Here is a 14466-nt window from a genome sequence, read left to right on the forward strand (position 1 = left end):
GTTATTGGCACGATTGTAGCTGTAAATGTACTTTTGGAAATATCTTAATCAAGTGGCTAAAGGTATACTTGGTTTATACCTGTTCCTTGCACTCACGCCCAGTTAAAAACAAGCATTGACAAAGGCAACAGTTACAGCGTGTGCATAGGTTTTAGATATACATTTGCCCGGCACTGCTTTCATATGCCCGGGTAATTGCACCATTTCCCACCTGTCTTCATATGGCCAGGTACTACCATTATGGCAGCGCCTGGCAAATACCTATCATAACCATGATAGGAGGACATTAAAGACTGAATACAAATGGCAGACAAAGATGGAAGGATTTGGTCGATTCATCAATAGCACCCTGGCCTGAACCATACCCAAGCTCCAGCAGACCTATGCCACAGCAGATAGCAAGGGAACAGGGAGCACCCAATCCTCAGCTCCTGCACCTGAGGGAGAGAAATAGACATACCCAATCACATTATACAAAGTTCATTAGAAAACAGATGGGAGAGTGCCGCGCCATCACACGCAATAGTCGGACGCCAATAAAGGTAATCAGCAATATCCCCACCCATAGGAATACAATCTAAATGGAACAAGATGTACAAAAACCAGGATACAGACCCCAATAACCCAACTTTCAAATCTCTGCATACCTAACCCACCCGGTAAATTCACACAACCATCTCTCGCCCAGCAAACCGCACACACTTTATCACACTGCATCAACAACAAACAGCACCAACAACACACGAGGTCTCACCCGGTCCGATAAGCACACCAAAGCTCAGCTATGGTATAGCTCAGTATACCGACCGAACTGAAGCCTCCAACAGCACACCACTTCTCCCACTCTCCCTAACCACCCTCATTCTTGTTTACAGATCCGCCAGAGCGCCTGCGGACCAACTCCGCTGGTGACGGTGCGCTATATAAATACCTTTAACATTAACAAACATTAACATATGCCCAACTGTTGGCTTTGCCAATGCTTGTTGTTTATTACTTTTTTGTAGGAAGAGGAGGGACTGAGAGGGGGCGGTAACCTACAAACAGGGAAGAGGAAGCGTTTTAAGAGCTGTCTTCAATTGCACAGAACCGTCTCCTGTACCTACGGAAAGAGCCTGGGCAAATTCTACGCCAGCTGGGGGTGAGGGACACGCGCACCTTCTGCAGCCTGCAACAAAGAGACACTCGGTTACAGTGCCTGCAACAAAGAAACAGTGAAAGCGACGCTCGGTTTGGACCATCGGACGCCGAGCCACGTTCCCGAGACTGACCAGGCAAACGGCGACGTTCTCTTCAGAGACCTGCTGCGCATATACCGACGTTTGGACTAAAAAAATCAAAGTTCGGTTTGCAAGGTGCATGCACTTATTATTTAACAAGGCGCCATTCGATTAACTCCAGGTACACGGCGGTGCTTTGTAAACAAATAAAGTCCTAAGCTAGGTTTCCTGCAGTGGAGCATCTTTGCCCCTCTTCTTCCAGCCGTTCAACATGTCCGAGGCTCCCCAGGATAAGAGGGCGCTGCTAGCCTCCGCGCGCCGGGTGTACGCCGCCACATTTGGGGGCACCGAGCCCAAGATAGCAGTGTTTGCCCCTGGCCGGGTGAACCTGATCGGGGAGCACACGGATTACAACCGTGGATTCGTGCTGCCTATGGTAAGGAGGACGTGGTGGGCGCCAGTAGCTCCTGGCTCGCAAAGTTTGTGGGTGGGGAATCGAGGGTGGTGGGTTGGGATGGGGGTGCGGTTAAGGGCAGAGTCCGCTGTTAGGCTGCCTGCACGCAGCGTTCAATACAACACTAGTTACTTAATGTAGATCTTATCTTGTCATTTGTGGGCAAATACGGGTCTCCCTCTTTACACGTGTTGCTACATGTAGGAAATTCCTATCTAGGAAAATCTGACAGCATTGGTAATGTCAAATTAATGAATGGTCATCTAATTTTCTTCCACCCATCAGAAAACCCGAACCCAAGGAAAATGTAGGTACAACTTAATGGGTAGGCACATTTGACAGTCTATGTAAAAACTGACAACAAAGGTCTTGACATTTTTGCTACCCATCAGAAACTTCTACCAGCAGGAAAATGTAAAAAGTACAGAAGTTGAAAAATGTGACAGGGTAGGAAAATCTAACAGCAAACGTCTTGTCATTTTTTTCGTACACATCATAAATTCCTACCTGCAGGAAAATGTAAACAATACAGAGGTAAGAAAATGTGACACTGTAGGAAAATCTGACAGCAATGACTACCCATCAGAAATTGCCACCTGCAAGAAAGTGTAAAACATACACAGATAGGAACATTTGGCAGGGTAGGAAAATCCGACAGCAAAGGTCTTGTCATTTTCTCCTACCCATGAGAAATTCCTACCTGCAGGAAAATATCAATAATGCCGGGCTACAAAAATTCGACAGGGTAGGAAAATCTGACAACAAATGTTATCTTTTAATTGTTTTACACCTCAAATAATCTACACTGCTTGTGTGATTTTGTTTATGACCCGCACACCACTTGGGCAAGTTAGCCCAAGTTTCACGCTCTATACCACGTGTATGCCATAGCTCAGACATACATTACAGTGCTCCCTAAAAACATTCCCTTATTGTTCTTTTCCTCGAGGGCAATAATACCCTATAAGTTGTAATAAGTCAGAATCACGAGGCAGGTAAGATGGCAATTTTGGTAGCAACGTTCTTTATTTGAACACACAAGCCAATACTATCCATGGAGTTCTCAGCCCGATTCTTTAAGAAAAAGAAGTCTAAAAGGGTGCTTGTCAGGATGTCTTGAAAAATAATTCAGTCCGCCATCCAGAAAAGCTATCCTAGCCTGATTCATGCCCCCCCCACATGAACCTGACTTAACAAAAAGGTATCATGAGGGTCTTCTACCCAAAGAATATAATGGTATCTGGTTTCTGATCCCACCATAATGTGTCTGGGTCAGAAAAGGGCTTCTCGTCCGATACACAGTTCCAGAAAAAGACACCAGCAAATGCCTCTTTCAACTTCCCTTCCTGTGATTATTTATCAGTCCTTGCTCATTCTTTCTTCTGGATGGACATGGATTTTGGCTTATTCTAGGGACATGCTCGATCCTTGGGATCCTCCTGGTTCATAGGCCCAGACCAGACCAGGCCTTCTGCTTGGTTTATTCTTCAGGGAATGCTGATCTGAAGAAATGACTACAGGAGTCTTATCCTAAATCGTGGTTGGAAGCAAGTCCAAGCCCATCAATGGTAAGGATCTGCACCATTCAAACAGCCAGCAATGGTCCAATCGGCGTCCCAATTGATGCCACTGGTATAGCCACCTAGCCTGAGAGAGTGCCTGCAGATTGCAATGTTTACTGGACAATACATGTATCAGTTCTTGTCAGCTTCGCTGGGAACAGCTCCTCTTCCCACCACAGGTAAAAGGCTATTTTTCGGCTTGGTCGAGTCACGTGGGTGAGGACCGCAAAACTGAGCTTTTTGGTCTGCAATTAGTGAGGATTAATTCTGTTATTTTGCAGGTGGCACCTTGCCCATAGAGTCAGGAATGTTCCACCCGCCCTTGTCCTTGATTGCGAGCACTGGCCCTTTGCTTCGTGCTGCAGAATCTGCTTCTCTCCGCCCCTTATTCTGAGGCCTGTGGCTTCATGCAATTACACTAGAGTCATTCTATTGTTTTCCTACACATATATATGTTGTGGTATTCTTCTTAGGGGTTACTAGTATTTGGCTTTTCCAGGTTCCTTATACATCCCCTACGTTTCATGTTGTTAGCTGCAATAAGCAGCTGCCAGCTTGCTCAGTGGCTCTTGCTTTCTTGCGTTTGGCTAATGCAAGAGAAAACAAGTTTCTGACAGTATGTTCATGTATCTGTCCTCTGTCTACAGAAGTGCGTGTAAAGGTGTCCCTAATTGTAAGGGTGTCCCTAATTATGCTTACACCAGAATCAATACACCCTTTAGGGAAATAAGGCCAAGAGTCTATCTTGTAAGGATACCAATTTAAATTTTACAGAAATGAGGATGGAAGCAAAGGGTATTGCTCCTGAACGGTCTTCTTCTGTCCCTCAGCCGTTCCTTTGTCCTGCCACAGTGATGCCAGGCAGGGGTTTATATACATCTGACTTGCTGCGGTTGTGCTACTGGATCATTGTCAGCGATTTCTGTCAAGACATGCTACTTTACATATTGATACATTACATTGAAAGGCACTGCAGTCCTGCAGACTTTTACAAACCTTAAGGCCCAGTCTCAGGAAAAATGAAACAATTTTGTATATACCCTTTTCATTCATTCTATCCATATTTCACTCATTCTACTCATGTTTTTATCTAGTCCTATAATCTCCTTTTTAAACCTTATTTTGATAATTCTGCATTTTTTGCATGAGATTGTCAATCCCATTTTAGCCTGCATGGGCTCTCGACAGACAGCAGACAGCTGCTGAGTCATTTTGTGTGCTGCGAACACCGTGAAACCAGTATTCCAATTTTAGTACAGGCTGCATTATTTCCGGAAGAGAGGGGGAGTTTTTGACTCATACCGTACTAAGATTTCACAAATGCATAGGATTTGATATTACAAATCTGTCCAGCTAATAGTTAATTGTGCTTTATATATTTTAAACAATAACTACCTTTTTTTCAGTGTCTGCCCATGTCTGTGTATGTGATTTTATATTTGCATGAAAAAGCCTTCCCAGTGCCCCTCCTCCCCCGTCTCGGGCGGCTAGCTCAGGGGCAGCGTGCTCACCTTGGAAGCAAGACGGCATGGAGCAACACAGGTTAGTTCCCTGGGTCCGCACTTAGAAACCTCTGGGTATTAAGCATGTTATAAATAACCAATCATATCATATATCATATTATAGCGCCTAAAAGAAGCCTTGCCTAATTCTAAAGTGACGGGGGTGCGGGACTACCCGAGTTCCTTCCTAACATTTGTATGGATGTTATTCGTGTGTGTGTGTGTGTCTGTGTAGCTTCGTGCAGGGATGCAAGTTTGCTTCGTGACTAACATTACTATGTCGTGATGTCACTAATGACGTCAACAATGCTGGATTTTTATCATTAGTCAACCTGGTCCAATGATGTGGTACCTGTATCCGCGAAGACCTCAGCTGGATAGGGTTTGAAAGGTTTTCTAAGGGAATATCTGCTCGCATAAGTAGAATTTACAGGCCCTCCTGGGGGCCTGGCCAAACAGTGACTGGCATCTCTCGTTTCTCAGTCTTCGTCAGTCATGTGTATAGGGGACACAAGGGCCATTCCAGGCACCTTCTCTTCACTCCTCCCGCTGGTCGACCTGTTAAGCACATCTCCAAACCTATTCACAGTAGCTCTCGGGTGCCAGATCTTTGTCACTCCTCCAAGATCTCCATAGTAGTTTGCATGGTCATCTCAACTCCATGTCATATAACGGCACTCTCCTGCTGGGTTGCACCATAGCCATTTAGCCCAATATTTTTTGGAGTCGTTGGGATTTTCGAATATTAACATTTCAGTCAGTAACAGTGCACGCTCCTTTATCTGCGTCTTTATTGTATTTCAAGCTTCTACTATCTTGTCCTTCTCACCATTAACTACTACTATTTTCATCCCTACTGTTTTCTCTGTCTTTCTGCTTGTGTTATGCATATCCTTATCAAACAGTGTCAATAATACTAGTATCAGTGCTGCTAATAATACTTTTAGTCCATTCTCCATCCATGTGGGTAACCATGAGAATATATATGACAGCCATTTTTAATCTTTTCCTGCACCCTTTGCTTCTTCCTCCATTTTGGCATGCATTCTCGATAGTCTAGTATCTGCTTCCGTAAGTGTCCCGTTTGCTTCATCCTTTGCTGGTGTGAATATGCAGCAAGAAGACCTGATCCTGGCGCAAACTCCTCCTTCCATCGCTGTGAGAAGGTCCAGAACATATCTGTTCTGGAGGGCCATCAACCTTACTGCTCGGAGCTTTTCTTTTATATTGTTGAAGCTGTTGACAGTTGAGTTTGTCTGCATCAGCTCTCGCCTCGTAATCTGGAGCCGTTTTGCCTTTGTGTATGTCTATACTACTGGAACTACTGATGCGACGTCCGTTGGTACATCATCCAGAGAAGCTTCTGATGCTGACGATCTGTAGTTCTGTCTTTTCACCCTAGACAATTCTACTGACCTCTTCTTTCTTCCAGCATTGTCCATTTTAGGGAAGTTGTCTGTCTTGATGTCTTTCTGTGGAACTAGTGCTGGCATGTTTATGTTCACCAACGAGCATACTCCTCACTAGTTGTGTGGCAGGTTCTCGTATGCCTTAGATCCACAGGCCCAATAATGATCCATCAGTACAGGTGTCCCAACTTTCATGCCTGGAGCCTTTACCGTTCACTTTCATTCTTTGTTATCCACAACCTTTACTGCTCCATCGTTCTGGAAACCTAATGCTGCTTTCTTCAGTGCTATTGCGTGCATTGGTCTAGCTGCATTTTCTACCAGGTCAGTAATTTCGCACTGGCATCCCATTCTTTTAGGCATTTGTCATTTTCTTCCTGTACTGTGTTCACTGGAACTGTTAGGAGTGTGTGTATACTTGGCCGTACACAAGCATCTCTGGTCGTTACCAGCATCCTGGCAATCCTCCTATTTCCTTAAGTCCCTTCTTAGGACATGGTCATTCTTTCAGTGTTATCACTTTTGTCTCTCCTTTTTGTGGGCCATCAGTTATTTATTGTATGGCCTGGTCTTTTTTCCAATAATTGTCCATCATGTCAAGTGTTTTTATGCAGCTATCTTCATAGGGAAATGTTGTTTTGGACATCCATCTCAAGGTTGCCGTTTTCCCATGGAATCGTCCTTGGGTAGTACACATTGACAGGTACATAAGGCACTGTGCTTTTGCTGCTGGTATTTCAGTGCCACTGGAGGCATTCATGGCATAGGGGATTAGAGAACCACCATAGCAGCTCTCCCGAGTGGTTTGCTTGCCTACTTTAGTCATGTGTTTATACAACATGTTATTGGATACTCGAGCAGTATCAGTGAGATAACGATCAACCCCTCCTATCTACATCAGCACTGCGTCTACCTCTCCTACTGGTCCGGCAGTGCTCACCTCGCCACTTGACATGGTAGTTCCACCTGCTGAAATTGTGGTTCTGGTAATAGGGGTTACAGCTTTATTCTCTATAACAAAGGACATTCGCCAAAAATAAGAGCAAAAATACCAAACGAAAAGAAGACACAAGGCACAATTAGCACACCTTTAATAATGGTACACATTAATTAATCCTCTTCAGAATCTTGTGTAGCTTTGAAAATGCATATTGACCACCTGCAATGTGCTAGAAATGCGTTATTGTGTTAGTACTTTAATAATTCAAGGCACGCAAACGTGATGCTTTGTCATTGCTAGGAAAAATAATTGTTCCCAGACAGTGCGTATTCTAGGATCACAAAGTACTGCAAGCACCGAAGGATTTCCTCTATTCAGTTGTGGGTATGTGTGGGACAAATACGCCAGGAAAACGCAGAAGAATACACTAGGATGGCATCTTCTTGCACTGTTAGATCTCCTAACAAAATGAACAAATTGGCCTTGGAAGGTTGTGGGATGAGGGCCATGGGGAAGCATGGGACAATTCAGTAATCGCAGTCGCGCTTTCACAATGAATGCTGTCAGTGTGCAGAAATAAAAACAATAACCAGACAGTGTGCCCTCACTCTGGATGTGTAGGAAGTTTTTTCCCTATCTCTCTTGCTCTGGAGAGCGTAATCATAGGTTGGCCTTTGCTGGGCTGTGATGTTCCTGGATGCTCTCCTTGTTCTTCTGCTTGTAGAACGTTGGCCCTTTCGCTGTTGGTGCTAGGAGAGGCCGCTGCTTGACAGGGCTTGATTTTGCCAAGGTAATTCCAAGCCTTTTTGTTTTGCAATTTCACTGCTTGATCTGTTACTTCCTCAACAAGATATGGTCCCATTTGCCGGTAAAATCCTGCAAAGGGCACTGTCTACTGGATAAAGTTGTGGAGCTTTCAAAAGTTCTTTGTTTGCTTCTGGGTTGTTGTTCTTTTCTCTTGCTCCGGGCCTATCACGTGGTCCCTGCAGTTGACGAGAAATAAGAGGCACTAGCCATCAAGGAAGCAGTGTACTTAATTTCCTGTTCCAATGCATCAGACATTTTTTCCGCATCTAACAATGCACTAGTGGGAGGAGCCAGTGGAAGTATCATGCGTCGCTCGGTTACCACCTCATGTGTGGTTACATGGTGGTCGAACCCTGGTTTGTTGCGCAATGCAAATAAGGCCAAAGGTAAATAATGCAACCAGCTATTGTTTAACAATTTCTTTATTTTAGCATTGCCTTCTTTGAGCAGCCCATTGAGGCGTTCACACTCCCGTGTGCTTGCCGGTGATAGACACAAGCAAATTTGTATTGTATCCTTAGCAAGGGTGTGATGTGATGACATCTCATTGGCGAAGTGAGTGCCACTGTCAGACTGCAGGACCTCACAAATGGCCCATCATGGGAATATTTCTCAAACAAGGAATTTTGCAGCTCTGATGGCATCAGGATGTGAACAGGGACCGGCTTCGATTAATCGGGAAAATGGGCACACAATTACTATCATGTAGCAGTAGCCCTGGCATATTTGGACATGAAGGTGTTGTAATGGACCCATTGGGCGAGGCATGGCTCCTCTCACCACCCTTATTGTGTGATCTGCTGTGAGTTGTTTACACACAATGCAATTAGTCATAAATTCTGCCACATGTTCCGCCATATTAGGACAGATCCAGTCTTCTCCAATATCCGCAGCAAGTACACCCCCTCCCCCATATGCGTAGGATGGTGTAACTGTGTTGGTGCATTGTGCAATAATAACAATGGCATTACTACTTTCCCTATGTTGTTTTGCCGCCATAGGGCATCTGACGGAGTTACTGAGCATCCCCTTTTCACCGATAAATCTTTCTCTCTTGGTGCCGCTTCCTACAATTCCATAATCTGTGTCACTGGTAATGTATTCTATCCTTTCAATACCATTGTTTGTACATGGTTACGCGCTGGGGACGAAGCGTCCATTTCTAAAATATCCCCAAAATAAGCGGCAGGTTTTGCTTCCGCATACGCTGCTTCGTTGCCGCTCGAGACGGGATCCCCCTCCACCCCCCGTGTGGGCCTGGCATTTCACCACTGCCATGCGCATTGAGAGCTGGAGTGCCTCTATTAGTCTGCCCAATAGGAGTGCATTCTGTACCAGTGACCCATCAGTACGTCGGAAGCCTCTCCTCAGCCAACGTGACAGCCCAGAATGCACTGTGGATATCACATAGGTTGAATCTGAATAAACTGTAACTTCTTTTGTTTTTGCTATGTTCCACTGCCCATATTAGAGCTACAAGTTCTGTTTGCGCTGAAAACTGTGACAGTAAACATGCGCTCACTACTACCTCACTTGCCCTATCTTCTTTTAACCTCACAACCGCCGTCAAGTATGTCTTTCTCCTGTTGTCTGGTCAATTGTCGATGAGCAGTACTTCTCCCCCCTCAAGTGCGTTCTGCTGTACTTTCGGGATGTTGTCATGGTTTACTATGTTTGCGGTGCAGTCGTGTACGTAGTCGTCATCCTCTATGGGTTTGGCTACGAATCATGCCGGATTGACAAGTCAGCATCTCACTATTTTGAGAGCTGGGTTTGACAGTAACGCCTCATACACCAAAGCTCTCTGTGTTAATGTACTTTTGGGCCTTTCCGGTATTGCAAAGAGAGCATGCTCCACAAAAAGATTGGTGCTGCATCCCATGGTAATACTCGCTGATTTGTCCACTACGGAGCGGCAGCAGCTAGTGCCAACCCGCATGCGTAGTGCCCTCTTATCACTGGGTCTAATTTCTGGCTATAGTATGCTAATGGTTTGTGACCCATGGTTGTCTTTTGTGTCAGTACTGCAGTCATTACTACTCCATAGGAGTGTGAGAATAAGAGAATTTGTCTTGATAGTCTGGGATCCCTAATACAGGAGCTGTGCATATTGCTACCTTCAGCTCTTCAAATGCCTTGGTCATTTCTTCTGTCCACTGTAAGATGCCCTCCACTCTGTTTGCTTCTTTCAGTGCACTTAACAAGGGCATAGTTTAAGTGCTGTAGTCAAATACCCACGCTCTGCAGTAATTACATAGTCGTAGAAACTTCTGTATTTGTCTTGTGGTAGTGGGTTTTGGAGTCTTGCGTATTGCCTCGGCTCTTTCTGGCGTCACTTTTCGCCCATCTTGTGCTATCAGCTGCCCAAAATATAATACTTCCTTCTGGCAATATTTTAATTTGGGCTTGTCTACCTTGTACCCCTCGTCTACCTTGTACCCCTTGTCTGCTAATATAGTCAACATGTTCATGGAGTCATCCTTACACTGCATTTCTGTGTTTCTTCAAATCAAGATGTAGTCTACGTATTGTAAGGAACTCATGGTGGCAACAGTAAAGAGAGACACAAGTGATCACAGTTCAACTGTGTTTATTAAACTGTAAATGCAGGATGGAAAAATGCCTAATATAAACCTAATTCTAAGATGGGAGCAGGCTACGACCAAATAATAAGGCATTCCTAGTGGCGTCTATTAAATACAAAATAGAGTGGGTTAATATTCACTAGAAAGAAAGAAGTGTTCACAAATGATAAGTCAGAATGTGGTAGCCGGGGGTCTCCCTTCCCCACGTTTTGGGCACGGGACAAGGTGGGACTACTGAGCACAGCACATGCTCGAGCTTCTCCAGCACGAGACGACAATTCCGCTTCGCAGATATCAGGACCTTCGGTGGTTAAGTCTCTTTTCTACAAAAAGTCTCTTTCCTCCAAGTACCTGATGTGTCTCAAAATAATAAACAAATGTTCCTTCCTGCTTGTATGTTGGGCGATGCCTTTTCACACCTGGATCCCCCTCTTCTGGGGTCAGATCCACAAACTGTTCTTTTGTACTAAATTATAAACACAAGTTCTGGTTCTGATTGCACTTGGATGAGGATTCTTCACTCCTGGGTACCCCTCTTCTCGTCTCAGACCCCTCCCGAATATCAGCCTCTTCCATCGTATTCACTCTGGCTTGTATTAAAAAGATTTCTTCCGTTGCATTAAACTGTCGCTAGGGTGATGGTTTTCCACCCCTGGACCCCTTCTTCCGGGCTCAGACCCTTCTCGTATGTTTACCTCCCTCCGTCAGGTTCACTATGGCTTTTTCCAGTGGGTGATGGCTTTTCACCTCTGGATCCCCCTCTTCCGGGCTCAGATACTTCTCTAATGTTATCCTTTCAAATCAATATCAGTTCTGGCATTCACAAATCTTAATGTCTTTCTAAACAGTTCACTTCCCTCTGCCGGCTTCACTCTTGTCAACACACTGTTCATCTGGACTTTTAGGCTTTGCCTCCTTTTCATTGGCATCCCTCTGTCGGATTCACTCTTGCCAACTTTTGCCAATCACACAATTTCTTCTACTTTCTTCTATGTGGGATTCATTTTCCTTTTCTTTACAATCATCTGCCTGCCAAACACTTTGAACTGTACAGAGGACTCTATTAGACCCCTGTATGACCAATTGGACCCCTTTCTCGAATTTCCCAAGGCCTTCTGGTAACGGAGTAACCGGCCAGAGTTTCCAGAGTGAGCACCCACATGGGGTCTTACACCTCGATAGCTGGTTTCCCCCTTGCATATCAACAATTCCTTGTACTTTCGTCAGTTAACAGCTTGCTACTTTTGTTCAACACCGTTCGGTTTCTTATCGGCTCTTTCCTCGACTCACTGGCTGTGATGAGCCGCTTGGCTTTTCTTGTTTCTGGAGTCAAGGGCGGTACCACAGTGGCAAGTGCCTCTTCCCAGCTTCAGCAGAGGAGGGTCCTGTGTACCATTGACTTCTGCTGCAACACATGGTGGCTATTGTTCGCGGTTTTACGATTCCTTCTGCAGAGGGTGCACGGGCTGGGATCGGAAAGGGCAAGGTCATTTCTCTCCTTGTCACCCGCTTGCTTTGCGCCATCTATATCCTCCTCTTGACTTGCGGTGCTGAGTTAGCTCTCTTGTCGTGTGGTCTGCCTTGCTCGCATTGTACTCTTGTGCTCCACCTTTTATCCCTGTGGGTAAGGGAAAGGGCCGTCAGGTGTGTGTGATTCTGATCAATTGCCTGACCCTTGTGTTGGCACATGTCAGGTCAACAGCTCTAGTGTTAGTCCATTGTCTTTCGTGGTATGCAAAGGTGTTCATGTGGAAAAAGGGAGGCGGGCAGTGTTTCTGAATATCCTACGTGGGAGGCTGGGGAAAAGGTGTCCTAAGAAGCGGGTTACCACGTCTCACCCGTCTGTGTCCCACTTCCACTCCGCGAGGATCCCCCATCCAGGTCATCCTCCCTCACTGGTCCACCCCCAGGAACTTGATCCAATAGCGATGGCTTTGTCCTGGCCACCTGGATGACAGATCCCAGGGGACTAGTCAGGGAGATCCCTTCAGGTTTCTCACAGTATTGTATAACAACACTAACTGTACATTGACAAAGTCCATTTGGAGGACCCCGTCAAATGGAAGGGGACTCGCGGTACCCTTGAGGAAGTCTAGTGTGTTTCCACTTCTTATTTCTATTTAGAAACAAAGTTAGGTCTTGTGAGTCTGGATGTAGTTGCATAGAGAAGAAGGCATTCTTCAAGCTTATAACCGTGAAGTAGGTAGCATCCGTAGAATGCTGCACAAAATTGTCGCTGGATTCAGAACTAACAGAAATTCTGCTTCAGCAATTTGGTTCAGAGGGTGCAATTCCTGTATAAAATGCCACAACCCCCCCCCCTCTCTTTTCACAGGGTACACTGCTGTGTTGCACAGTGATTCTGATCGTATTAAGATGCCTTGCTTTACTAGGGCTGCAATTGTCTCGTAGATGCTCTTGGTAAAATCACTCCTTACTTAAGTTTTATCTTCACTGCTCGTATCCCTTTATATAGCCCCACGTCATAGGGACTTGTGGTCCATAAGACACTGGGGACCTTTGCCAGGTCTTCCTCGAGAAATGGCGGCGGTGCTTTTAGCCTCACAGCCATTCTCTGTGGTACCTCCCTGGAGTGTATCTTCTCCCAGTATGTAATGCTAATGTCAAACCCAACCTCGTGATCTGAGCAGTTATCTTTGAACAGTTCATCGTCTGTTACAGTGTCATCTGTCCTGTGTACTGTTATGCTGTCTTCTCCCACTATTACTGCCTCTAATTCTAATGGTATTACTGTTCCCTCTTTCTCGTCTAATGGTAACTCTGGTCTGAACATGTACTCATTTGGAAGGCGCCACAATTTCCCCTGTATGCCTGGGAGCCATGCTATTTTCACTTAAGCTCCATACCGAAATAGTTCTGTTGACACCCCCATCTGTACCGTGCGCCCGCAATAAGCTTTAATAATTTCCCTCCTGTTTAGGAGGTGAATTTCAGGTGTGGAATACACTATCCCATTGTCAGTGAACGAGATGTTCATATTAAGTTTACTCATGATACTCTCTCCCTATAATGTTTACTAGTGTCTGTTGGGAATATGGGTAGAGCTAGGTCATGCTCCCCTATAGAAAGTGTAAGATCGTCTGTAAAAGGAACCAATTCCATCACCCCAGAAACTCCATGCGTGTTCATAGCATTGCCTGACATTCTATACCTCCCCTCCCAACTGCAGGATCTAGTTGCCACTGTGTCTAAGAGAAAGGAGCAAGTATTGTCACTGATCGTCACCCCTATACGTGGTTCCTCCGCTGGGTTGGGTGTAATCGATAGGATGGAACACATCAGGTCTGTCTGTTGGCTGTTCTATTGAGGGTATAATGACATTCCATTCTGAGAATGGGTTGCCCCCCACCACAGTAGTCCCTCCTAGTTTCCGAATGGGAGTCATTCCCATGGATTCTGTGCTCATCTGTGTCCCGTCACCTTGTTGTGCCAAGTACAGTGGCTTTATATTATTTTGCATCTGTGTTACATGTGGTGCCTGTGGGTATGGTTGTGCTGGCGTCTGCATTTGTGGTGTCTGCGTCATAGGTTGATATGTCTGTGGGTATGTGTTCGATGTCGTTGCATCCGGTCCTGGGCATAGTACTCAGTCTGTTCCCCCTGATATGTTGGCTGAAATTGTATTTCCCCCATTCTGTGTATCCCCCCCTCTGCTTGTATATACCCTTGAGATGTGTCTGTATACCCAGCACTGGGGTAGTTCTCTCATTTGCCTTGGGTACCCCCGCCCCTAGAGAACCACTCTGGTCTTTGCTGTATTGGGTGTCCGAACCCACAGCCCCTACGCGGTCTCCCTCTTCCTCTAAACCCGTGATGCGCATCCCCCCAACCCCATGAAACCTCCCCCTGTGGGCGTTTTTGGTGCATTTTGTCCTGTAGGTGTCAACATCGCTCTTCTATGGCATATTTTGTCAGTTTCTTCTGCACTAACTTTGCCTCCTCCTGCTTTCTTTCCTTGAGGTTCTT

General features: G+C 45.5%; 1 protein-coding gene across 3 annotated transcripts in view; it reads left to right on the plus strand.

Moving 5' to 3' along the window:
- Positions 1-14466, plus strand: part of GALK1 (galactokinase 1) — a 429466-nt gene that overhangs the window by 95204 nt on the left and 319796 nt on the right. The window contains exon 1 of one of the 3 annotated variants that reach the window (XM_069654754.1): positions 1042-1355. The exons of 1 other annotated variant lie outside the window; for it this stretch is intronic. Coding sequence is in view for 1 of the 2 variants with exons in the window: in XM_069654752.1 (XP_069510853.1) it covers positions 1492-1656 (165 nt within the window). In the remaining variant the exon portion in view is untranslated. Of the gene's footprint in view, positions 1-1041; positions 1657-14466 lie in introns of those variants that run through there. One more of the 3 variants, XM_069654752.1, reaches the window with a different exon arrangement.

Source organism: Ambystoma mexicanum, chromosome 3q, assembly GCF_040938575.1.
Source record: "Ambystoma mexicanum isolate Mex_15411 chromosome 3q, UKY_AmexF1_1, whole genome shotgun sequence".
Taxonomy (NCBI): Eukaryota; Metazoa; Chordata; class Amphibia; order Caudata; family Ambystomatidae; genus Ambystoma; species Ambystoma mexicanum.